This window comes from Mobula birostris, chromosome 1, assembly GCF_030028105.1.
Source record: "Mobula birostris isolate sMobBir1 chromosome 1, sMobBir1.hap1, whole genome shotgun sequence".
In the NCBI taxonomy this organism is placed as follows: Eukaryota; Metazoa; Chordata; class Chondrichthyes; order Myliobatiformes; family Myliobatidae; genus Mobula; species Mobula birostris.
The window spans coordinates 109,453,440-109,480,877 of NC_092370.1; the positions used below are offsets into that span (position 1 = coordinate 109,453,440).

At 41.7% G+C, this 27,438-nt stretch overlaps 1 protein-coding gene and 1 pseudogene across 1 annotated transcript in view; both read left to right on the forward strand.

The window, feature by feature from the left end:
* Positions 1 to 15,326, forward strand: part of LOC140190223 (chymotrypsin-like elastase family member 2A) — a 50,362-nt pseudogene extending 35,036 nt beyond the window's left edge.
* A 3,046-nt stretch (positions 15,327 to 18,372) lies between these two features.
* ptpn23a (protein tyrosine phosphatase, non-receptor type 23, a) overlaps positions 18,373 to 27,438 on the forward strand; it is an 88,085-nt gene continuing 79,019 nt past the window's right edge. The window contains exon 1 of the mRNA XM_072259952.1: positions 18,373 to 18,460. Within this exon, the coding sequence (XP_072116053.1) occupies positions 18,377 to 18,460 (84 nt within the window). The 5' untranslated portion in view covers positions 18,373 to 18,376. The remainder of the gene's footprint in view (positions 18,461 to 27,438) is intronic.

The following is a 27,438-nucleotide window of genomic DNA, read 5'->3' on the forward strand; positions in this document are numbered from 1 at the left end:
GGAAAGGGATAGGCAGCCTGTGCAGAGTACCCCTGTGGCCATCTACCCTAACAAGTATACCACTTTGGATACTGTTGGGGAAATGATCTAGCAGATGAAAGCCACCTTGATCAGGTCTCTGGCTCTGGCTCAGGAGGGAAATGGGGAGAAGGGTCGAGCTGGAGATACAGGGGATTTGTTGGTTAGGGGAAAAGAAAGGAGCGTGATGGCAGCTGTGAGAAGAGAGCAGAGACTGAATGGTGGGGCAGAAGGTCTTCGATGATGGATGCTGCATTCCTGCAACAGTGCTCCATGTAAGTTTTCACAATGGTAGTGAGGGCTTTCTCCGTGATGGACCGGGCCTTATCCACTACTTTTCATAGGCTTTCTTTTCAAGGGCATTAGCGTTTCCATACCAGGCCATGATGCAACCAGTCAATAAACTCTCCACCATACATCTATAGAAGTCTGACAAATTTTTAGATGACATGCCACATGTTCAAAAATTCTAAGGCAGTAGAGGTGCTGCTGGGCTTTTCTCATAATGGTACTTCCATGCTGAACCCAGGATAAATCCTCTGAAATGACAACACAGAGGAATTTAAAGTTGCTGACCCTCTCCACCTCTGATCCCCTGATGACCACAGACTCAAGACCTTTGTTTTCTTCCCTCCTCAAATTAATAATCAGCTCTTTGGTTTTGCTGACATTAAGTGTGAGGTTGTTGTTATGGCACCACTCAGCCAGATTTTCAATTTCCCTCCTGTATACTGATACAGCACCACCTTTGATTCGGTCAACATCGATGGTTACATCAGCAAACTTAAATATGGCATTGGAGCTGTGCTTAGCCTCACAATCATAAGTATGAAGAGAGTAGAGCAGAGAGCTAAGTATATATCCTTGTGCGGATTGTGGTTTACCTGTGCCGATTGTGGAAGAGCTGTTGTTGCCAATCTGAACTAACTGGGATCTGCAAGTGAAGAAATTGAGAATCCAGTTGCATAAGGAGGTATTGAGGCCAAGCTGTTGTAGCTTATTGATTAGTTTTGAGGGGATGGTAGTAAAGACATATATGGTTTGGCCAATTGGGCAGAAAGCTGGTACATTGAATTTGCTGCAGTAAAGTATAAGGGAATAAATTTAGTGAAGTACAACAAAGTAAAGAAGTGCATAGTAAATGGGAGGATATTGAGTGATGTAGATGAACTAAGTTATTTCTTCAGCAATTTGAACGGGGCACAACTGAGCAAGCGCGTGCAGGTTGGCCAGTGAGAACAACGGAAAGAGTTTAAAAACAAGCAGAGCTTAAAAGGTGACGGTTATTTCTTCAGCGGTTTGAACAGGGCACGACTGCGCAAGCGTGTGTAGGTCGGCCAGTGAGAACAGCGAGGAGAGTTTAAAAAGAGGACAGCTTTATACAGTGGGTGTCAGAGTAGAGGGAGACAGAGTAGGAAGGCTTTGGCTCAATGCAGTTTCAGCGATAAGGGATCGAGGCGAGGTAGGTTATCAGTTTAGAATACAGACAGAAAATATGTGTGTGAGGCCAGCTTTCTGTGCTCAGTGTCAGATGTGCGAAGTCCTGGAGATTTCCAGCCTCCCGGATGGCCATATCTGCACCTGGTGCATCGAGCTGCAGCTCCTCAGAGACCGTGTTAGGGAACTGAAGCTGCAGCTCAATGACCTTTGTCTGGTCAGGGAGAGTGAGGAGATCATAGAGAAGAACTATAGGCAGGTAGTTACTCCAGGGTCTTGGGAGACAGATAAGTCAGGAGAGGGAAGGAAGTACTCCTGTTTGAATACCCTTCGGGGAGACGGCCTACCTGGGGGAAACAACAGTGGTCGTGCCTCTGGCACAGAGCCTGGCGCTGTGGCTCAGAAGAGTAGGGAAAGGAAGAGGATGGCAGCAGTAATAGGGTACTCTATAGTTAGGGGGTCAGACAGGCAATTCTGTGGACACAGGAAAGAAATGAAGATGGTAGTTTCCCTCCCAGGTGCCAGAGTCCGGGATGTTTATGATCGCATCTACGATATCTTGAAGTGGGAAGGAGAATAGCCAGAGGTCGTGGTACATATTGGTACCAACGACATAGGTAGGAAAAAGGAAGAGGTCTTGAAAACAGACTACAGGGAGTTAGGAAGGAAGTTGAGAAGCAGGACCTCAAAGGTAGTAATCTTGGGATTACTGCCTGTGCCACATGACAGTGAGTATAGGAATAGAACGAGGTGGAGGATAGATGCGTGTCTGGAGGATTGGAACAGGGGGCAGGGATTCAGATTTCTGGATCATTGGGACCTCTTCTGGGGCAGGTGTGACCTGTACAAAAAGGACGGGTTGCACTTGAATCCCAAGGGAACCAATATCCTGGCGGGGAGGTTTACAAAAGCTACTGGGGAGAGTTTAAACCAGGATTGCTGGGGTGGGAACCGAACTGAAGTGACGGAGGAAAGGGAGGTTGGCTCACAAATAGTGACAGCTTGGCGACAGTGTGTGAGGGAGGATAGACAGGTGATAGAGAAGGGACGCACTCAGACCGATGGTTTGAGATGTGTCCATTTTAATGCAAGGAGCATTATGAATAAAGTGGATGAGTTTAGAGCATGGATCAGCACTTGGAGCTATGATGTTGTGGCCATTACAGAGTCTTGAATAGTGCAGGGGCAGGAATGGCTACTTCAAGTGCCAGGCTTTAGATGTTCCAGAAACGACAGGGAGGGAGGCAAAAGAGGTGGGGGCGTGGCGCTGTTGATCAGAGATAGTGTCATGGCTGCAGAAAAGGAAGAGGTCATAGAGGGCTTGTCTACGGAGTCTCTGTGGGTGAAAGTTAGGAATAGGAGGGGGTCAATAAACTCTACTGGGTGTTTTTTATAGACCACCCAATAGTAACAGGGACATCGAGGAGCAGATAGGGAGACAGATTCAGGAAAGGAATAATAATAACAGCGTTGTTGTGGTGGGAGATTTTAATTTCCAAAATATTGATTGGCATCTCCCTAGACTGAGGGGTTTAGGTGGGGTAGAGTTTGTTAGGTGTCTTCAGGAAGGTTTATTGACAAAATATGTAGATAAGCCTACAAGAGGAGAGGCTGGTATTGGCAAATGAACCTGGTCAGGTGTCACATCTTTCAGTGGGAGAGCATTTTGGAGATAGTGATCACAACTCTATCTCCCTTACCATAGCATTGGAGAGGGAAAGGAACGGACAGGTTACGGAAACATTTAATTGGAGTAAGGGGAAATATGAGGCTATCAGGCAGGAACTGGGAAGCATAAATTGGAAACAGATGTTCTCAGGGAAATGTACGGAAGAAATGTGGCATATGTTCAGGGGATATTTGTGTGGCATTCTGCATAGATACATTCCAATGGGACGGGGAAAGGATGGTAGGGTACAGGAACCATGGTGTACAAATGCTGATGTAAATCTAGTTAAGAAGAAAAGAAGAGCTTACAAAAGGTTCAAAAAACTAGGTAATGGTAGACATATAGAAGTTTATAAGGCTAGCAGGAAGGAGCTTAAGAATGAAATTAGGAGAGCCAGAAGCGGTCATGAGAAGGCCTTGGCAGACAGGATTAAGGAAAACCCCAAGGCATTCTACAAGTAAGTGAAGAGCAAGAGATGTGAGAGAATAGGACCAATCAAATGTGACAGTGGAAAAGTGTGTATGGAACTGGAGGAGATAGCAGAGATACTTAATGAATACTTTGCTTCAGTATTCACTACGGAAAAGGATCTTGGCAATTGTAGGGATGACTTGCAGCGGACTGAAAAGATTGAGGATGTAGATATTAAGGAAGAGGATGTGCTGGAGCTTTTGGAAAGCATCAAGTTGGATAAGTCACTGGGACTGGACGGGATGTACCTCAGGCTATTGTGTGAAGGGAGGGAGGAGATTGCTGAGCCTCCTGCGATGATCTTTCCATCATCAATGGGGACGGGAGAGGTTCCAGAGGATTGGAGGGTTGCTGATGTTGTTCCCTTATTCAAGAAAAGGAGTAGGGATAGCCCAGGAAATTATAGACCAGTGAGCCTTACTTCAGTGTTTGGCAAGTTGATGGAGAAAATCCTGACAGGCAGGATTTATGAACATTTGGAGAAGCATAATATGATTAGGAATAGTCAGCATGGCAGGTCGTGCCTTACAAGGCTGATAGAATTTTTTGAGGATGTGACTAAACACATTGATGAAGGTAGAGCCGTAGATGTAGAGTAAATGGATTTTAGCAAGGCATTTGATAAGGTACCCCCTGCAGGGCTTATTGAGAAAGTAAGGAGGCATGGGATCCAAGGGGACATTGCTTTGTGGATCCAGAACTGGCTTGCCCACAGAAAGCAAAGAGTGGTTGTAGACGAGTCATATTATGTATGGAGGTCGCTCACCAGCGGTGAGCCTCAAGAATCTGTTCTGGGACCCCTACTCTTTGTGATTTTTATAAATGATCTGGATGAGGAAGTGGAGGGATGGGTTAGTAAATTTGCTAATGACACAAAGGTTGGGGTGTTGCGGCCAGTGTGAAGGGCTGTCAGAGGTTACAGCGGGCATTGATAGGATGCAAAACTGGGCTGAGAAGTGGCAAATGGAGTTCAACCCAGATAAGTGTGAGGTGGTTTATTTTAGTAGGTCAAATATGATGGTGGAATATAGCATTAATGGTAAGACTTTTGGCAGTGTGGGGGATCAGAGGGATCTTGGGGTCCGAGTCCATAGGACACACAAATCTGCTATGCAGATTGACTCTGTGGTTAAGAAGGCATATGGTGCATTGGCCTTCATCAACCATGGGATTGAGTTTAAGAGCCGAGAGGTAATGTTGCAGCTATATAGGACTCTGCTAAGACCCCACTTGGAGTACTGTGATCAATTCTGGTTGCCTCACTACAGGAAGGATGTGGAAACCATAGAAAGGGTGCAGAGGAGATTTACAAGGATGTTGCCTGGATCGGGGAGCATGCCTTACGAGTATAGTTTGAGTGAACTTGGCCTTTTCTCCTTGGAGCGATGGAGGATGAGAGGTGACCTGATAGAGATGTACAAGATAATGAGAGGCATTGATTGTGTGGATAATCAGAGGCTTTTTCCCAGGGCTGAAACGGCTAGCACAGGAGGGCATAGTTTTAAGGTGCTTGGAAGCAGGTACAGAGGAGATGTCAAAGGTACGTTTTTTAAGCAGAGAGTGGTGAGTGCGTGGAATGGGCTGCCGGCGGCAATGGTAGAGGCGGAAACGACAGGGTCTTTTAAGAGGCCCATGTGTAAGCCTACGCAGTTCTAAGGTAAGGACAGGTTCGGCATAGCTTTGTGGGCCGAAGGACCTGTGTTGTGCTGTAGGTTTTCTATGTTTCTGTGTTTCTATGAAGAGATCTTGGAGATCCCTAGAGATGGTAAGTCACATCAATAAGGAAGTTAAAAGGGCATAGGACGACTTTCTTGTATTAGCCAAGAAAAGCAGACAGCTATGCCAGAACTGTGAATTATACTAGCTAGGTCTCAGCTTAGGAATTACGTGTTTGCACTGGAGAGGATTCAGAGGAGATTTACAAGGATGTTGCAAAGACTGGAAGATTTAGCTACCAGAGAAGCTGGGGATGTTTTTTTTTGAACAAGGAAGGCTGATGGGAAATTGAATTGAGACTAAATTATGAAGAGGCTAGATAGACTAAATAGGAAGGACTTGTTTCCATTAGCAGAGGGGTTACAAATCATGGGACAATGTAGCTCATCAGCTACTAGAGTTTAAAAATCGCCGTTTTAATGAGCAGTAGAGACAGAACCCCTCAGCAAATTGAGAAGTAGTTAATATGTTCTTAAAGAGCTGTAACTTGCAGAGCTTCAACCTACTGCTAGTAGGAGGGATTAGACTAGTTAGCTATTTTACAACCTGCGTAGCCAAAATAGATTGAATTGTCTCCTAGTGCATAGAATTGTATTTTTCTCTGATTTACTGCTTAAGGCGTTTGTCTGAATTTATCTGGAGTTTAGCATAATCACACACATGTTATAGTGCAAAACAAAGGAAATAATGGCATAAGTGACTAATGCCATCATACACCAGTAGGCTGCAAAACAAAGCCTGGCAAGAGCATTGCAATTTAAAATATATTAAAAAGTAATTTAATTACACTTATTTGCTCTCTCAATCTTTCAGCTTATGGTGATATTTCTTCCAAACTACAAGAAGCCTTGCTCCCAGTGGTGAGCTATGATAAATGCTCATCACCATACTCGTGGTCAACCGAGGTCACTAAAGACATGATCTGTGCAGGGGGTGATGGTTATACATCTGGTTGTCAGGTAATGAACTCCAGTTTTATAATGCAAAAGTGCAGTCTTCGCAACTACTCCACATGAATATCTGAAGTCTAGTGGCCCATGGGGTAAGATCAGCATGGGTTTATACCTTAAATTGATAGCTCACGTTTCACTTGCCAAAACATCTGTTCAGTTAGTTATCAATTTGATTTGGATTGAATTGCCCGATGCCTCAGCAGGTTAACCTAGGAAGGCAATTGATAAACCAAAGCAGCAGATGCTATAAATCTGAAACAAAACCAAAACATGTTAGAAATGCTCAACAAGTCAGACAGCATCTGTGGAGAGTGAATCAGAGTTAAGATTTCAGGTCAGAGACCTTTTATCAATGAAACATTGTCAACCTAAAAGAATAGCTTTTGTTTACGTCTCGACAGACTCTGGCTATCCTTGAATATTTCTAGTATTTTCAATTTTTATCCTTAGATGGAAATATATTGCAAAATGAAAAGATGTAGATCTGTGCTAATATTTTTTTTTCACTGATTGACTTACCAACGACATCCTAAAGAAAGGAAAATGTTAATTGAAGACTGACGGATTGGGTTTTCAAAGATGACTGAGTAAAAAATAATATAGGTAGTAGCAGATAGAGAATAATCCAGGTTGCATATCCACAGAATACTAAGAAATGTAATAGATCAACTTGTTCCCCTATGTCCTGTCCTGTGTACATACATCTATTGATGCTTCTGGACACATCTTCAGTGATGTTCCTGGAATCATCGGGTGTTTCGGGTCTTTCAACATCATACACCCTCCTCCAGGTGACCCAGCCGGGGCCGATCAGATCCCAGCTTGTGTCCAGATGGCTAGCTACTTATGACTCCATGGCTCCCCTCTTTTGAGCCACAGCCATCTTGAGGCTCTCTCTGCCGCATCAGTGGTGCTGCAGATGGCTCTCCTCTTCCTCTCTCCCTCGATGCCCAAAATGCTGAAGGCTCTAACTAAAGAATGGGCTACGAATCCCCTACAACCAGCCTCCACTGGGATACTGACAATAACTGTTGTCATGGTTTGCAGCTTCCTATCAACCCCTGCCTTCGCCGTTGCCTCCAGAATTTGGTTAACATCTTCATCAAACTGCTTCCAGAGTGAAGTCATATTAGCTGCTGGCCATTTGATCCGCCTCCTGTTAGACTTCATGTTCAAGGGATTAGTTTGCAACACTTGGAGGTTCTGGGCACTATGGGGTGACTCCGGGCCTGGCCCCTCCTTCGTCTCACCAGGTTGGACACCTGCGCGTTGTGCTGCTCCTGCTCCCACCAAACACTTCATCCTCGCTTGGTGGATCTTCAAGCCACGATCATTCTTGCAGATTCCAATATACATTCCTCATCCACCCTCTGATTATAAATCTCACTGCAATTAGGTGGAAGTTACTGTAAACCGATTACCTGCTGCACTTTCACTGCTACAACAGCAACTGCATCACAAAAGCAACTAACCAAATCTAAAGCCCTCCTGAGCATGAATCCTTGTCTAAAAACTCAATTGCTTTATCAATTCCCTATCTTGTTCCATAGTTTAAACAAAATAGGAACTGCTTGTGCAAACTGTGCATTTGCTAAACCAAGAAGCAGTTCAAGACATATGTGAAATATAAGGTGTATAATGACCATGAAGATTTGATGTACTGCACTGTAACATTTTTTTCCATCTACACAAGCACCACAGAAAGCCAAAGCATCCTATTGAAAGCCAATGTAAAAGCTGACTGGATATATAACTGCAGAGGGGCACACTCTCCAGACTAAACCCACAGATGATAGGATAAATTACAGGAGAATAATAACAAAGCAGCTCCTTATAAGGTTATGGTTAATTAAAAATTCAGAACATAAATTAATATAAGATACTTTAAACGTTTTTGACAGCCTATGTCCAAACAATTTTTTTTAGATTAGGTTATGAGGACACGCAGTCCTCTTTTATTGTCATTTAGTAATGCATGCATTAAGAAATGATACATTTCTCCAGAATGGTATCACAGAAGCACAAGACAAACTGACTGAAAAACTGACAAAAACCACATAATTATAATATATAGTTACAACAGTGCAAAGCAATACTGTAATTTGATGAAGAACAGACCATGGGCATGGTAAAAAGTCTCAAAGTCTCTCGAAAGTCCCATCATCTCACGCAGACGGTAGAAGGAAGAAAAAAAACTCTTCCTGCCATGAGCTTCCAGCGCCTCAAACTTGCCGATGCAGCACCCTGGAAGCACCCGACCACAGCCGACTCTTGAGTCCATCCGAAAACTCTGAGCCTCCGACCAGCCCTCCGACACCGAGCATCGAGCACTATCTCTGCCGAGCGCTTCGACCCCGGCCCGGCAACAGGCAATAGGCAAAGTCGAGGATTTGGGGCCTTTGTCTCCGGAGATTCTCGATCGCACAGTAGCAGTGGCAGCGAAGCGGGCATTTCAGAAGTTTCTCCAGGTGTTCCTCCGTGCTTCTCACAGCTGTCTCCATCAAATCAGGATTGTGCACGGCCCCTAGTTAACACATACGATATCATTCGGTACGGCCGCGTGTGCTGTGTCACGCCGCCATATTTTCCTCCCATTTAAACTTGAAGATTTAATTTGGTCTTTTTTCAGACCTACCAGCAAAATCCTTGCTAAAGTCAGATATAAAATATCAGATGAACAATCAGCTGTAAACAAAAACAAGCGACTCATTCAATTATGAATTCTCCATTGTGTTTAGAAGAATAAAAACAAAATTTGAATTCAAACAATACTTTACACAACCACCACTGAAGTACTTATCATATTAGAAATGCCCTAAATGATCTGTACACAGAAAGCTTCAACATGTGTTATAACAAAGACCAGGTAATCAGGTTAGTGAGGTTCACCGTGGAGAAAGCTATTGCCCATGATATCATAAACAACTTCGTTGCCTTTAGTTGCAAAGTGCCGGATGATTTCCTAAGTCTATCTTCAAGGTTTGGTTTTTACCAGCTGTACCAAAGGACTCCTCTGGCAGTGTCAAAATCTAAATTAGTTCACTAGTACAGTGTAGTGTCCAATTTGCAATCTATACCATATGAATTTAGATGTCAAGTCACAATGGTAGGAATTAGTGCCACACTTTTTTGACAAAGAAGCAAGCCTGCAACAATCAATAAACATTAAAAATTTTGTCCTTCCTGAGCCCATATTACCCGTTTTATGGAGAAACAATGTTAAAAATATGCTGGGCAGCACCAATTGAACAAGATACCTCATTAAATGTGTCACTTCTACTTCTGAATTGAGGTATTGTTTAACAAAGGAAGTTGAAAATATATGATTAAGAATAAAATCAGAATATGTGCAGGAAAAATACTAAATTAAGTCCATACCTGCATTAATCATAAGATAAGAGAATGCTTGTCTGGAGCTTTGGTTGTATTATATTATGGAAATAGAAATTGTTACATTGTAGAGTAGAGTGCTGAATCATACTGCTTCAGAAATCTGACCAGTTATAGCCCACTGCAAATCATGCAAGCCCAGATGAGTCATTTTCCATGTTGGTCACAGACTTAATTGCTGATGCAATATTCATGTAAAGTGTTGCTAGGAGAAGTTAGATTGTATGGTTAAAAGCATTACCCTTCATTGAGTTCTCAGAATCAATTAGGTCTGGGTGTGCTGTTTGCAATGTACTTTAAAGGGAATTCCCTGGCCCCTAGAGTACTGACTCCATACTATCCAAGGTCCATACTGTCCAAGCCCAAGACCCTTCCATTCCACGAGATAAGTAACCCAATCACTGCGAAGCATCAGTTACCTGACTGAATCTCCTTCAGCCATTGATCACGTCATCCAGCCAATCATCCCCCAAACAGCAACAAATGATCTGCTGGAAGAACGGATGGGCTGAGCAGCACATGTTGGCAGGGGGGGGTGGGTGGAATGGAAATGCTTACTGTGCATGAGTGTTATGTGCAAAGAACTGTCCTTTCTGTGCATAAGTCAGATTCAGTAGACAGCAATGGGCTTTAGGTGCTCCTGAATTTCAAGCAGAAAACTGTACACTGATGGATCAACACAGCTCTGCAGGCACAAGAAATCCTGAACTGCTGCCACTTAAATTTTAGTGATATTAAAATGGATGAATAATCTGTCATATTTTTATTGCATTTGAGACACAAATTTCTCTCACATTATTGTCTACTCTTTGTTTGACAGGGAGATTCTGGTGGCCCTTTGAATTGTGCAAATGAAGCTGGAATCTGGGTTGTCCAGGGTATTGTAAGCTTTGGGCCAGTTTCCTGTATAGTAGAAAGGTATCCGACTGTTTTCACTCGTGTATCATCTTTTACTGAATGGATTTTCAAGGTAAACCCTCTTGATCTAAAGCTTTATCCAATATAAAATATAAAGCTAGGTATATGAAATAGAAACAAAGTTGCTGGAAATATTCAGCAAGTCAGGTGGCATCTGCAGGAAGACTGAATCAATGTTTCAAAGCGATTACTTCACTTTAATTAGAATCAAGAGAAGTTAAAAATGAAAAGAAAATATTTTGCAGATGCTAGAAATCTTGAAGAACTCAGCAAGTCTGGCAGCATCTATGGAGGGGAATAAACGATTGACCTTTCAGGCCGAGACCTTTCATCAGGTCTCAAGAAAGGGTCGATGAGGGGTCTCAGGCCAAAACTGTTGACTTTATATTCCTTTGCAGATGCTGCCTGACTCATTGACTTCCTCCAGCACTTCCTGTGTGTTGCTTAAGTTGGAAATGAAACAGAAAGGCAGGAGACTGCACATATGGTGGTGATGTTGGCTAAAAGCGTAGCAATGGTGTGTCTGGACAATGTAGAAGAAGAGAGATAAAAACAAAGAACTGAATGCTGTAATTGTTAGCAAGAAGACTAGGATGGTTGATCATTTGAAATTGTTAAAGTCAGTGTTGAGTTCAAAAAACTAGCATCTCAGAACAGAAGCAGAGGTGCAATTTCTTGGGCTTGCTCTGAACTTATCTAGAATAGTGTGTGAGTACAAAGACAGAGGTCAGACTGCGAATGCATTTTAAAATTAAAGTGATAGGCAAATAAAAGCTCTGGGTCACCCTTGCAGATTGAATAGATACTCAATTTGCATTCAATTATTTTCAGATAGCTTATTTTAATCAGTTCTCCTCTCAAGTTATACTTCATCTGTAATGCTAACTAATTTTTTCTCTCTCACAGATACTGCTTAATCTGCTCAACATTCTCCTTTCAGTTTTAAGATTCAGCAATAACTCTGTTATTTGTTTTCACTCTCCCTCGAATTCTCCTCATTAATTTATTAACAAGAAGGCTCCATCAACACTGGGATTACCAGGGCAACCCTGGCATCACACTATCAAAACTCTGCTTAGCACAGCAACTTGTGGAAAAGGGGCACACAATATTCTGGTCAGACTTGGAAAATATTCCAAGTAACACAGACTTTTATTTCCCTTTCTCATTCTGATAGGTGTTTTTACTCCAGTTCATCCCAACTCACACACTTGCCATTAAAGAATACCAGTACAATTACTGCTCCCAGCTGCATCATTGTCAACAACTTGCAATTGAATAATTTCCTACTCAAATTAGGTCTTGCTATGAAAATTGATGCTTAGAGAAATTCAGATTCAGATTCATTTTAGCTTATTGTTATATACACCAGGGTGCGATGAAATTCCTTGCTTGTGTGAAGCTGGTGGAGTAAACAGTATATGCGGTAATCATAAATAGAGCAACACGTGCTAAACAATGGAATGGTGAAAAATATAGTTGTGCAACTGGATGTAGCGCAAGAAGAAATACCGAAGTGGTTATAATTGGAGAGGTAGAATTAAGTGTTCAGGAATGTGACTGCACCACTGGGAGGAGAATGTGAAAGATTACCAGTAAGGGACTACTTCAAGATGCGGGACCTTTTGGACCATTCTGGTTGTCATGACAGGATAGGCCATGTTTGCATTCATGCAGCAGCCATTATCAGAATAGACAACTTGGGTCCAAAGATTGCCATCAGCTATTTATGGTCCATGACCAGGGGCAAATGCTTGCTAACAAGGTACTTCTGAACTTGAATCCTCCCCAAAAAATACATTTTGGACAATTGGTAATTAGTTTTTTATGTAGGGCAATACAGTGAAAAGCTGTGTTTTGCATGTTATCTGGGTAGATCATGTCATATATGATTACATCAAGGTAGTAAAAAGAATACACTGCAGAATATATTGTTGCAGTTACTGAGAAAATTCAATGTCAGTAGACAAACAAAGTGCAAAGGGCGTGGCAATTTAGATTGGGAGATTGAGAGTTCATCTTTTTTCTCTTCTTCTTCTTAAACTACTGTGATGAAGGTTCTCCCACAGCGTTGTTGGGAGGGGGTTCCTGGTCTTACATAAAGAGATGATGAAGGGACTGTGACATATTTCAATCATATTGAGTTAATTTTTATGCACACTAGCACATGCATGCACATGTGCAATGAAAAACTTACTAGCAGCAACATCACAGGCACATAGTGTCATACAAGCAGCATAAAGCATACATTAAACATAAATTGGGGTGGCATAGTAGCATTGTAGTTATTACAGTACCAGTGACCTGGGTTCAATTTCACCGCTGTCTGTCGGAGTTTGTATGTTCTCCAAGTGACCGCATGGACTTCCTCCAGGTACTCTGGTCTTCTCCCACATTCCGAAGATGTACTGGTTAGTAGACTAACTAGTCACATGGGTGTAATTGGATTTTGCATGCTTGTTGGGCCGGAAGGATCTGTTACCATATTGTATCTCTAAATAAAAGAAACATAAATCATACGCAGTTTTTTTTACAAGAAAGCACAATCAAAAGAAAAAAGTCCATTGTTAGTGCAAAGAGGTCAAAGTATTCACAGAGTCACTAAACTGCAGTGATTAGGGTTTTACCAGTTTGTTCAAGAACCAAATGGTTGAAGGCAGGTAGCTGTTCTTGAACTTGGCGGCGTGAGATTTCATTCTTCTGTACCTCTGCCCAATGGGAGCAGCCAGAAAGTTGTATGATTTGGATCTTTGATGATAGTTGTTGCCTTCTTGAGGTAATGTTTCCTGTATACTAACAGGGTGGGGAGGATGTGCCTGTGATGTATTGGGTTGAGTCAGTCCACTGCCCTCTGCAGCTTCTTACATACTTGCACATTCAATTTAAAGTAGCAGACCGTATTCCAGTTTTGCCTAATTTGTCTCTCCTAAGGCAATTGCCAGTCAGGGCCTGATTCCTCAACATGGCAGCCACTCAGTAGCTGTAGACAGTGATGGTTCCTGTAACGGACTGCACATTGCATCACTGCTATTGCTCTTCATTGTTTTTAACAACTTGTGGAATTGAGGCAAGATGTACTTTTCAAATCAGCAAAAATTCCAGGTAATGTGAGCACTTCTAGGAAGAAACATTTGTCAGCTCTCTGGCATTCAAACATGCTTTCTATCTTCTCTTGGACAAGTCTTCGACTATTCTTGTCGATGCTCAGATAGACAATTTCTGGACATTTAAATCCTCAGATGTTGCATTTCAGATGGAGGTGGTAATTCAGTAACCTACCAAGTATTTTCCTCAGAAACTTCAATGTCCTTGTTCAGACTGAGAGGATGTAATCCTGGTGGCATAAAGATCTTGGTATACTTATGCTGTATAAACATTTTGCAATACTTTGTCCATTATAGATCGAAAGAAATTTGGGGCTGACTTAATCTGGTATGGTAAAGTGATCTAAGTTTACATCCTGCCTTGTGCACATTCATGGACATGCAGATCGATGTCTTGAATCTACATTACATTGTACATCAGCATGAGAGAAAAGTCTCTCGTTAAAATCTCTAAAATCTGATAATTCTGCAAATAAATCTTATGAAGTAGGTGGCAGATACTGCTCATCCTCAATAGTGCTGACCTGCATGACTTTCTTTATAAACATACATTTATGTCTGCTTTAGAATCAGCACTGATGGGGTAGCCCAAATACTTTGGTGTACCATTGTGAATGGCTTATTTTTTCCATATCCCAGAGCTCCTTCCTCAACAATGATTTAAGGGTATAAATTGTGACAGACATTAAATAGGCCACACCCATCTCAACTGGTGCTGTAGAAGAGAAGATTTTCATATTGTGCCAAGAGCTTCTGCAGACCCATCGGATAATAATGCAATACAATGGATTACCATGCAGCTAATAGATTGTGTCTCTTGTGGATTATGTAAAAGCAGCACAGACTTTTCCCATCAATATTATCCTTCTCATATAATTGACCATATCACTTAAAGCTTTCTCGTTGTGTCCTTGTATTATGGCTGATCTGCCTCAGGCCACACCTCCTCTTCTGTACCAAATAGCCTTCAATTCCCTGATCTTTCCAAAATGTACCAACTTCTTAAAATCCCCCAGTGATATAACCTCTACATTCCTCTGGACATACAATTCCAAAAATTCTTCACCACTTAGAATAGGAATTTCTCTTCACATCAGCTTTAAATGATCTCTCCCTTATCTTCCATCTATGACCTCTCATTGGAATCTCTCCCACAAACAAAAATATCCCAGATTGATACTTGTCATCTCGTATGCTTCAACAAGAACCTTGCAGGATGACTACATGTCTTAATGTCTTCCTAAACTCTTGAAAATTTAACTCCTTCAGCCAGCTATGATCACCCACTCCAAAGTTTCTTTACCTAGGTTACATGTTTTTTATCTGATTGTATTTTGATGTGGCTTGACGTGACTGTGTTATAAGTGCAACGTGAAAATAAGGTAAGTTTTTGTTTAAAAAGGCTGAACCTTCAAGGTCCTCATCCTGATTCCACACCCGAGAATTCAATAACAGTGAAACAGAAGGACTGTTTTACAATTTTGTTTTATTTTTCACTATAGCTTTTGCCGTTTTTAGCACTCAACTGCAAACCTGACATCAAATTCTAATATATTTTTCTTTCCTTTCAGACTGTGCAACAATATGGTGGCCGTTAAGACAATTCCTACATGCTATCAACTGTGACGTCAAGCAGAAATGTGAAATATACACTTGTATATTTTAATCTGAACCTGTCAATAAAGTGGTATTAGCAGATTCACTCTGATTTTAGTTTCTCTGTTAATGCTTTGCTTTTGTAATATCAATTGGCTGAAAAAAACAGCTCATGTGAATTCTGTTATAACTATGTGGCAACGCTGTCTTAAGAAACTGCCTTCCATATGACTCAGTTCAGGGTTAAATTACAAGCAAGGGTCATTCATTCAATTATGACATTGCCTACTGACACCAGCTGCATTACGCTAATGCAGTACAGAGTGTACTTCGAACAAAAGGACTTTTGTAAGGATCTGTCACACTGCACAGTAATATATCCATTAAACAGAGGTTCTTGCTATTGGCTGCTATCAACACCTTCAATTCCACATTTGACGGTCTAGGTGTCCACTGTCCTTTAGTAGCTTAGGTCACCAAAAAAATGGTAAATCTGATCCTGAGAGAAACTTGTGCAATGCCTATGCTCCCAATTAAGGATTCCTCAAAAGAGAAATAATAATTATTATTGCTCTAAATGCCCAGCTTTGATTATTTTCCTTTTACTTATTCCTGGTATATGGGTGTCACAGACTGACATTTATGACACATTATTATTTGCCCTGGGCCTTTTCCTCAAACCACTAATGGTTGTAAAATTTAGATGACCTTATATGCCCTGTGAAATAGTCTAGTGAGCCATTCAGTTCTACTAATACAGCCAAGATGAAAAACAATAAGAAAAAAACAAAGTAATGAGCTGGGTACCAGATCCACATCTGACATTGTTGCACCCAAAGCCACCAATCTGACAAAATAAACATCAAGAGGCCAACGTTTAAATGGAGAGAACTGTTTCACAGATTGCTTCAACAGTCTACCTCTATGTACTCATAGAATCATTTTTTAGGCATCCGTTAGTCTCGTGAGACCATGGATTTGCGCCTTGGAAGGTTTCCAGGGTGCAGGCCTGGGCAAGGTTGTATGGAAGACCAGCAGATGCCCATGCTGCAAGTCTTCCCTCTCCACGCAACTGATGTTGTCCAAGGGAAGGCCACTAGGGCCGATACAGCTTGGCACCGGTGTCGTCGCAGAGCAATGTGTGGTTAAGTACACAATGACACAACATGCTGCCTCAGCTGAGGCTCAGACTAGCAACCTTCAGTTCACTAGACTGACGCCTTAACCATTTGGCCAAGCGCCAACACTCATAGAGTCTTCAGCACAATCTTTGGGTTCATCTTACTCCACTGACTGAAAACTCATCATTATTGTTATGTGCCGTGTTGTATGACGTGGACGATCATGGCCTTCTATCTTCTTTATCCATGACCATCATGATTCTTTACAATCTTTTCTACAGAAGTGGTTTGCCATTGCCTTCTTCTGTGTAGTGTGTTTACAAGATGGGTGACCTCAGCCATTATCAATACTCCTCAGAGGTTGTCTGCCTGGCGTCAGTGAACTGGTGGTATGCGCTAGTTGCTTATATGACCATCCACCACCAGCTCCCATGACTTCATGTGACTGGAACTAGAGGCCTAAGCAGGTGCTACTCCTTGCCCAAGGGTGACCTGCAGGCTAGCAGAGGGAAAGAGCGCTTTACACCTCCTTTGGTAGGGATGTACCTCCTCCCCACCACCCCGGAGTCTTAATGTTTTATTGATTACCTGGATTAACTAGGATGGGTTTTGAGCTCAGAGTACTGGATCGATATCCTAAACAAATGATATTAGCCTACTAACTCAATAATATAAAAACCATATTAATATCCAATTTATTAATATTATTATCCAGCTTCAAGCTCAGAGACCCCAGCCTTGTGAAGTGGATCCTGGAATTCCTGTCAGATCACCAGCAGGTGGTAAGAGTGGGCTCCCTCATCTCCACCCCTCTGACTCTCAACACAGGAGCCCCTCAGGGCTAGGTGCTAAATCCCCTCCTTTACTCCTTGTATACCCATGACTGTGTTGCCACCTACAACTACAATCTGCTAATTAAGTTTGCTAATAACACTGAATTCATTGGCCTAATCTCAAACAATAACGAGGTGGCCCACGGGGAAGAAGTCATCTCTCTGACATAATGGTGTCAAGAAAACAACCTCTCCCTCAATGTCGCAAAAACAAAGGAGCTGGTTGTGGATTACAGGAGGAATGGAGACGGGCTAACCCCTACTGACATCAATGGCTCTGGGGTTGAGAAGGTAAACAGCTTCAAGTTCCTCACCATGCACATCACCGAGGACCTCACGTGGTCTGTACACATCAGCTGTGTGGTGAAAAAGGCACAACAGCGGCTCTTTCACCTCAGACGGTTGAGAAAGTTTGGTATGGGCTCCCAATTCCTAGGAACTTTCTACAGGGGCACAATTGAGAGCATCCTGACTGACTGCATCACAACCTGGTATGGGAACTGTACCTCCCTTAAATGCAGGACTCTGCAGAGAGTGGTGCAGACAACCCAGCGCATCTGTAGTTGTGAACATGATTCAGGTGTGAGAAAAGGGCCCGAAGGATCATTGGGGACCCGAGTCACCCCAACCACAAACTGTTCCAGCTGCTACGATCCGGGAAACGCTACCACAGCATAAAAGCCAGGACCAACAGGCTCCGGGACAGCTGCTTCCACCAGGCCATCAGACTGATTAACACGCGCTGATTTGTGTGTTTTTCTATGCTCTATTTATTATAAATTGCTATGATTGCATATTGCACATTTAGACAGAGGACGGCATGTAAAGATTTTTACTCCTCATGTATGTGAAGGATGTAAGAAATAAAGTCAATTCAATTCGACGACTTTTCTATCAACTGCCAATTCAATTTTAATACTTAAGTTAATAATTCTCAAAATGGTCACTATAGCGGAAATTATCTTTTTTATTTATTGCAAAAAGGGCAGTCATAGAAAGAAGGCAGTGAAAATAATAGCCAAAAAAACCCACAATTAATTGCGCAAGCCGGGGAATCAGTTAAGTAAACTACAAGTTCCAGCATGTTCCTTACTAATTTCCGTTGCTGAGCACCTGACTTCCGGTTAATAGCAGTTTACATCCTTTCAACATGGAGGCTGTGCCTCGGATGCCGATGATCTGGCTCGATTTGAAGGAAGCTGGGGAGTTCGCCTTTGCGACGGCTGTCAGACAGGTAAATAATAAGAAAGGAGAATTGCAAACAGTATATTCAGTGGCATTCTTCTGAGTAAAAGTATTTCAAGCACTAATAATGCAAGAGATTCGGGTCAAACTGGGCTGGGTGGGAGGAGGCTGGTGACATTCGGGCCTCGGGATCTTCCTGCTGAATCCCAGTGACTCCTGAATCAGACTCTTATCTCCCGAACTTAGTTTACTCCTCTTCACGGCAAACTCTTGATTTTCTTACGTTATATTCTCGTTTTATCGATCATTTAAGCAATCTTAACAAAGTAATTCACGTAAACACAAGAGATTCTGTAGATGCTGTCAATCTTGAGCAAGGCGCACAGTGGTGGAGCAAGTCAGGTAAAATTTAAAGAAGAAAATGAATAGTCAACGTTTCTGGCCGACACCAATTATCATGTCTAGAAAGGAAGGCAGGGTCAGAAGCCAGAATAAGAAAGTAGGGGTAGGAAGGTGTGCAAACTGGTAGGTTATAGGCGAGGCGCAAGGTGAGTGGGGGAGTGGGAATGAAGTCAGAAGATGCGAGGGAATAGTTGTGATAAAGGGTTGAAGAAGATGTGCTATGATAGGAAAGGGCAGTAAATCATGGAAGAAGGGGAAGGAGGAGGGAGAACGAGAAAGAGGTAATGGGCAGGTGATGAGAAGAGAATGGATGAAAGGGTAACTCGAATGAGGAATACAGAAAGAGAGGTGATGTGGGGGAGATGCCACTGGAAGGTGGAGAAACTTCCCTTCATCCTTCCCTTTCTTTCATTGTCCACTGTCCTCCCCTCTCAGGTTCCTTCTTCAGCCTTTTATCGCTTCCACTTAGCCCCTCCCAGCTTCTGATATCATTCTCCCCCACCCACCCACCTACCTACCTACTTACCTTTCTCATCACCTGTCAGTTTGCACTCCTTCCCCTCCCTCCTCCTTATTCTGGCTTCTGTCCCATTCCTTTCCGATCCTAATGAAGGGTCTTGCCTAAAACATCAATTATTTATTTCCCTCCACAGATGCTGCCTAACTTGCTGAGTTCCTCCAGCATTTTGTGTTTAATACTCAAAATAATTTTGTATTTAAATAATGTTTTGTGTATAATTTCTATTATTCTTTGTAAAGTAATAGCATCTAGCTACATTTTGGAAAGTAGGTTTTTCAATATTTCCAATTTTCTTACATTTCAATAAGATTGTCTTGTATTATTTCCCTGTTAACAACATCCATTTTTTTGGAATTGTGATCAAATTTGATATTGCCTGAATTTGGTTGAGATGTGTATTTTATTTTGAGAAGCCAATCTATGATAATGGTTGGAATTTTAGAAAATAATGGATTTGTAAGAATCTAAAAATATAAATCTTGATGCCCATTGCTTGATCAGAATTGAAGTCTGATATATTGCATTAAAATAAACCTTATTTCCACCCTTTTGGATATAATGGAACTGCTACCTAATGTAAGTTACAACAAGTAAATAAAGCAAAATTGTGCTTAAAAACTGATAAATGACGATTTAGAGTACAGTGGATTCTGGGGGCAACAAGTTTCATGGAAATAGTTTAAAAGGCATAAAAAAAAAGACAAGCTACCATTTAACAGAGTAACATTATGTATTTAAATTTAAATTAAAAAAAAAACAGCAAGTTAGAAAACTACCAATACTACCTCAATACTATAAAAGCTGTGTATTAGTTCATAATAGTTATAGATGGAGGAATTCATTGTGTGCTGCTGTGATTGTAAATGAATAAAATCATTGTAGCCACATAGTGCAGACAATGGACTGCCTTTATACGATGCTTTCGATGATTGCATCCTCCAAATCTTCATTTCCAAAGTTCAAAGTAAAATTTATTATCAGAGAACATGCATGTCACCACAAACAGCTCTGAGATTCTTTGTCCTGAGGGCATACTTGGTAAACTTATAGAACAGTAACTGTAAACAAGATCAATGAACAACCAATGCAAATATAAATAGCAGTAAGTAATGAATATGAAATAACAAGATAGAATCCTTAAAGTGAGACCATAGATGTGAGAATACCAGAAATAGAATGAGTGTTGCTGAGGAGTCCGACGGTTGGGGTAGTAACTGTTCTTGAAGCTGGTGGTGCGAGTCCTGAGGCACTTGTACCTTCTACCTGATGGCAGCAGCAAGAATAGAGCATGGCCTGGTTAGTGAGGATCTTTGATGATGGATGCTGCTTTTCTACGGCAATGTTTCATGTAGATGTGCTCAGTGGTTGGGAGGCCTAAACCTGTGATGTTCCGGGCTGAATTCACTACATTTTGCAGGATTTGGTGTTGCCGTACCAGGCTGTAATGCAGGCAGTCAGCACACTTCCCACCACATGTCTACAGAAGTTTGCCGATGCTTTTGATGACATGTGGAATCTCTGCAGACTCCTGAGGAAGTGGAGGTGCTGTCATGCTTGCTTTGCAATTATCTTGAATGTTACAATGGAAAAATGTTTGTTGATACCTTCAAATTCTTTGTAGTTCCTAATTTGTTGAAGTAATGAAATTGATTCATTTTCAACCCTGGTCGTATCTGACAATTCTAAGCCTGAATACTTGAAACCACAGTGAGCAAAACAGTTCTGAATTATCTTACTGCTTATTTTTCACCAACTATCAGTGACAAAAACACACACAACTGACACTATTTAAAAACTCTTTGCTCTAACCAGGGTGTAGTGTCTAATGGCCGCACAAGTGCGTGCAACTGATGCCAGTCAGAAACTGGCAATAGTCCCTTGTCCTAATTAAACAGCATATTGTCCTAACTAAATGAATGGAGATCCAGCTGTTTTCTCGATTACTTTTTGTCCTTTAAGAGTTTCCAAGATGAGTGACTGCCCTAATTAATGGCACAATTAATCAGATTCCACATGGATGATGATAAGAAATTGTTTCCTGCATTTCTGAAAGTTTTAATGTAAATTTTATTAAAGAACACATCTGCAAAATTTAAATGTCGTATCTTTTCTAGTTTGCTAAATATTGAACTCTAGTCTACATGGAGTGTTTCATTGTCAGTTTAAAGCTTGTACATTAGACTTTGTCTTGGGGCTTTCTTTACCTCTTTCCTGCAAGCTCATTGCCCCAATTTTATGCTACTGTAATGTTTGTCTGAGACATAACCTCTGCATCCGTTGGATCATCCTTAGTAATTTCTGTCATTAACCATGATAAAACTGCATTTAACACACGGTATGTCAATGAGGGGTGAAGTATCAGTCAAAGTAGGCTGCTTTGTTCTGGATGCTGACAGCTATCTTCCTCGTCTGTACTGCTGGTAACTGGAGAGAATTTCGGAGCACTTCAAACCTATGGTTTATGAAAATGATTTGGTGCGCTTAGGTGATGAGTTACCAGTGGTCAGTTCTTGCAGCGCGGGTATTTATGTGGCTGGTCCAATTGAAATTGTCATTGTGGGCCCTTAAAATGTTGATGATGGGATTCTGAGATGGTATTTTATTTGACTGCAAGCTTAGGTGGTGTGCTGTCCTCTTGGAGTAAGCCATTACAGGCACTAGTGGGGCGTGTAATTTTCTTGTCAATGCCAGCCTTTGCTTCAGTGCTGTATATTTCTTGCTGTATGAAGATGGAAACTATTTTCTGAGAAATCATGGGGAAACTTCTTTACTCAGAGTGTGGTGAGAGTGTGGAACAAGCTGTCAGCTGAAGTGGTGGATGTGGTTTAAATTTTAACATTTCAGAGCAATTTGGATACGTACATGGATGGGAGGAGTATGGAGGGGTATGGTCCACGTGCAGGTTAGTGGGACTAGGCAGGTTTAATGTCATTGGGAATTGTCATCATTTTTTGGGGGGGCAGCAGAACATAATTTAAAAAAAAAATAAATTACAATAAGATATATAAAATCAAATTGTGCAAAAAGAGAGCAAAAAAAAGGGGGGTAGTGTTAATGGGTTCATTGTCCATTCAGAAATCTGATGGCAGAGGGGAAGAAGCTGTTCCTGAAACATTGTGTGTCTTCAGTATCCTGTACCTCAGGAAAATAAATTTGACATGAACTAGATGGGCCAAAGGCCTATTTCTGTATTGTGTTGTAGTGATCTATGACTATGAATGGAATTGAAGGGGACTTTATTGATAAAGCAACAGTAGATCATTGAGACTGAGATCTGACTGAACAGATTTAGCAGCAATGTTCTGGGGTTCAGATGATCGACTTCCGCAGCACTTTTCCTTTTGCACGTATGATTTGAATCAGTAGAACCTTTTAATGTTCGTTGATTTCAGTTTTATCAGGGTTCCCTGAGAACACTCTTGGTCACAGGCAGGCACTCTCTCTATACATCTGTGTTCTAGCTCATTGGTACAGTGGCATGCAAAAGTTTGGGCACCCTGGTCAAAGTTTCTGTTACTGTGAATAGCTAAGTGAGTAAAAATGACCTGATTTCCAAAAGGCATAAAGGTAAAGATGACACACTTCTTTAATATTTTAAGCAAGATTACTTTTTTATTTCCATCTTTTACAGTTTCAAAATAACAAAAGAAGGAAAAGGGCCCAAAGCAAAAGTTTGGGTACCCTGCATGGCAGTACTTAGTAACACCCCCTTTGGCAAGTATCACAGCTTGTAAATGCTTTCTGTAGGTAGCTAAGAGTCTTTCAGTTCTTGTTTGGGGGCTTTTTGCCCATTCTTCCTTGCAAAAGACTTCTAGTTCTGTGAGATTCTTGGACCGTCTTGCATGCACTTTTGAGGTCTATTCACAGATTTTCGATGATGTTTAGGTCAGGGGACTGTGAGGGCCATGGCAAGAGCTTCAGCTTGTGCCTTTTGAGGTAGTCCATTGTGGATTTTGAGTTGTGTTTAGGATCATTATCCTATTGTAGAAGCCATCCTCTTTTTATCTTCAGCTTTTTTACAGACGGTGTGATGTTTGCTTCCAGAATTTGCTGGTATTTAATTGAATTCATTCTTCCCTCTACCAGTGAAATGTTCCCTGTGCCACTGGCTGTAACACAAGCCCAAAGCATGATCGATCCACCCCCGTGCTTAACAATTGGAGAGGTGTTCTTTCCATGAAATTCTGCACCCTTTTTTTCTTCAAACATACCTTTGCTCATTGCGGCCAAAAAGCTCTATTCTAACTTCATCAGCCCACAGGGTTTGTTTCCAAAATGCATCAGGCTTGCTTAGATGTTCCTTTGCAAACTTCTGATGCTGAATTTTGTGGTGAGGACGCAGGAAAGGTTTTCTTCTGATGACTCTTCCATGAAGGTCATATTTGTACAGGTGTCGCTGCACAGTAGAACAGTGCACCACCACTCCAGATCTGCTAAATCTTCCTGAAGGTCTTTTGCAGTCAAACGGGGGTTTTGATCTGCCTTTCTAGCAATCCTACAAGCAGTTCTCTCGGAAAGTTTTCTCGACCTTCCAGACCTCAGCTTGACCTCCACCATTCCTGTTAACTGCCATTTCTTAATTACATTACGAACTGAGGAAACGGCTACCTGAAAACACTTTGCTGTCTTTTTATAGCCTTCTCTTGCTTTGTGGGCATCATTTATTTTAATTTTCAGAGTGCTAGGCAGCTGCTTAGAGGAGCCCATGGCTGCTGATTGTTGGGGCAAGGTTTGAGGAGTCAGGGTATTTATAAAGCTTTGAAATTTGCATCACCTGGCCTTTCCTAACAATGACTGTGAACAAGCCATAGCCCTAACAAGCTAATTAAGGTCTGAGACCTTGGTAGAAGTTATCTGAGAGCTCAAATCTCTTGGGGTGCCCAAACTTTTGCATGGTGCTCCTTTCCCTTTTTCACTCTAAAATTGTACGAAACAAAAATAATACAGGTTTCCCCTGTGATCCGAAGGTAGAGCGTTCCTATGAAATGGTTCGTAAGCTGGAATGTGGTAAAGTGAATCAGCAATTACCATTTATTAATATGGGAAAAATTCTTGAGCGTTCCTAAACCCAAAAAATAACCTGCAAAATCATGCCAAATAACACATAAAACCTAAAATAACAGTAACATATAGTAAAAGCAGGAATGATATGATAAATACACAACCTATATAAAGTAGAAATACTTTTCTGCACGGTCTAGCTCAGCAAAAATCTCATGGCAGCGCTCTCAGCGCAAGCGCTCTTGGCAGAAACACTCTCCAGTAACCTTTAAGCTATGAAGCTGCCAAATCATGCCAAATAAGACACGAAAATACACAGCCTATGTAAAGTACGTTTGTAGAAATAATATATGTACAGTAGCCAAACTCACTATTGCCATATTTGTTGATGGTTCGAAGCCTTTGAAGTCATTCACTGCTTCGGGACACCGTTTCTTCCAAACGCCATTTCTCATCGAGACTGTTAGCCTATCGAGAGCATCTCCAATGTTGACGATTGCCAATTTTATATTGTATTTTTTCCAGACCTCTCGCAAAGACGCTTCGGAGTTGCCTTCTCTGTCAATGGTACTTACAATAAAACACATCACATTTTACCTATAGTAAGCCTTAATTGTGGCTATTAGGCCTTGGTCGCATGGCTGCAGTATTGATGTCGTATTCGGCAGTGAGAACGCAACACGAATGTTACAGCCATACTCGGTAATGCCAGGTGGACAATGATTGACAATCACAAGACACCTATTATCGAGGTTATGTCTCTACAGTATTTTTCAACAAAAGGGCTAACGTATCCACTCGTGTACTCAGAAAAAAGCACTTGGGTATTCCAACCACTTGGATGTGAACGGAACACAACGGGAAGTGTTTTCTTATCGATGCCTTTAAGTGCCCTCGAATTTTCTGAATGGTACACTAGTAGAGGCTTAAGGACCGCATCACCAGTGACGTTAATATTAGGCATGAGGGTAAACCTGTCCTTTGATGCCTTGTGTCCCTTAGCCTGCTTTTCTTCTATCGAAGTAAATGTCTTGCTGGGCAATTTTTTCCAATAAATTGCAGTTTCATCACAGTTAAACACTTGCTTATCGGAATAACCACCTTCTGTAATTATTTTCTTCAGTTCTGCTGGGAACTTTTCGGCAGCTTCAGTATCAGCCGAAGCGCACTCTCTGGTAAACATTAAACTATGAAGCTGCCCTCGCTTCAGAAACCGATCAAACCACCCATGATCACTTTTAAATTCTACTTTCGCAACACTTTGGACACACCCTAATATGGTGGAATTCTTTATTAAGATGGAGAGTAACATAGTTAATTCAGAAACAAAGGTTCCGAACTTAAAGACGGGTAACTTTGAAGGTATGAGACGTGAATTAGCTAAGATAGACTGGCAAATGACACTTAAAGGGTTGACAGTGGATATGCAATGGCAAACATTTAAAGATCGCATGGATGAACTACAACAATTGTTCATCCCAGTTTGGCAAAAGAGTAAATCAAGGAAGGTAGTGCACCCGTGGCTGACAAGGGAGAGTATCAATTGCAAAGAAGAAGCATACAAATTAGCCAGAAAAAGTGGCTCACCTGAGGACTGGGAGAAATTCAGAGTCCAGCAGAGGAGGACAAAGGGCTTAATTAGGAAGGGGAAAAAAGATTATGAGAGAAAACTGGCAGGGAACATAAAAACTGACTGTAAAAGCTTTTATAGATATGTGAAAAGAAAAAGATTGGTTAAGACAAATGTAGGTACCCTACAGACAGAAACAGGTGAATTGATTATGGGGAGCAAGGACATGGCAGACCAATTGAATAACTACTTTGGTTCTGTCTTCACTAAGGAGGACATAAATAATCTTCCGGAAATAGTAGGGGACAGAGGGTCCAGTGAGATGGAGGAACTGAGGGAAATACATGTTAGTAGGGAAGTGGTGTTAGGTAAATTGAAGGGATTAAAGGTGGATAAATCCCTAGGGCCAGATGGTCTGCATCCCAGAGTGCTTAAGGAAGTAGCCCAAGAAAAAGTGGATGCATTAGTGATAATTTTTCAAAACTCTTTAGATTCTGGACTAGTTCCTGAGGATTGGAGGGTGGCTAAGGAAACCCCCACTTTTTAAAAAAGGAAGGAGAGAGAAACCGGGGAACTATAGACTGGTTAGCCTGACATCGGTGGTGGGGAAAATGCTAGAGTCAGTTATCAAAGATGTGATAACAGCACATTTGGAAAGTGGTGAAATCATCGGACAAAGTCAGCATGGATTTGTGAAAGGAAAATCATGTCTGACGAATCTCATAGAATTTTTTGAGGATGTAACTAGTAGAGTGGATAGGGGAGAACCAGTGGATGTGGTATATTTGGATTTTCAAAAGGCTTTTGACAAGGTCCCACACAGGAGATTAGTGTGCAAACTTAAAGCACATGGTATTGGGGGTATGGTATTGATGTGGATAGAGAATTGGTTGGCAGATAGGAAGCAAAGAGTGGGAATAAACGGGACCTTTTCAGAATGGCAGGCAGTGACTAGTGGGGTACCGCAAGGCTCAGTGCTGGGACCCCAGTTGTTTACAATATATATTAATGACTTAGATGAGGGAATTAATTGCAGCATCTCCAAATTTGCGGATGACACGAAGCTGGGCAGCAGTGTTAGCTGGAAGGAGGATGCTAAGAGGATACAGAGTGACTTGGATAGGTTAGGTGAGTGGGCAAATTCATGGCAGATGCAATTTAATGTGGATAAATGTGAGGTTATCCACTTTGGTGGCAAAAACAGGAAAACGGATTATTATCTGAATGGTGGCTGATTAGGAAAAGAGGAGGTGCAACCGAGACCTGGGTGTCATTATACACCAGTCATTGAAAGTGGGCATGCAGGTACAGCAGGCGGTGAAAAAGGCGAATGGTATGCTGGCATTCATAGCAAGAGGATTCGAGTACAGGAGCAGGGAGGTACTACTGCATTTGTACAAGGCCTTGGTGAGACCACACCTGGAGTATTGTGTACAGTTTTGGTCCCCTAATCTGAGGAAAGACATCCTTGCCATAGAGGGAGTACAAAGAAGGTTCACCAGATTGATTCCTGGGATGGCAGGACTTTCATATG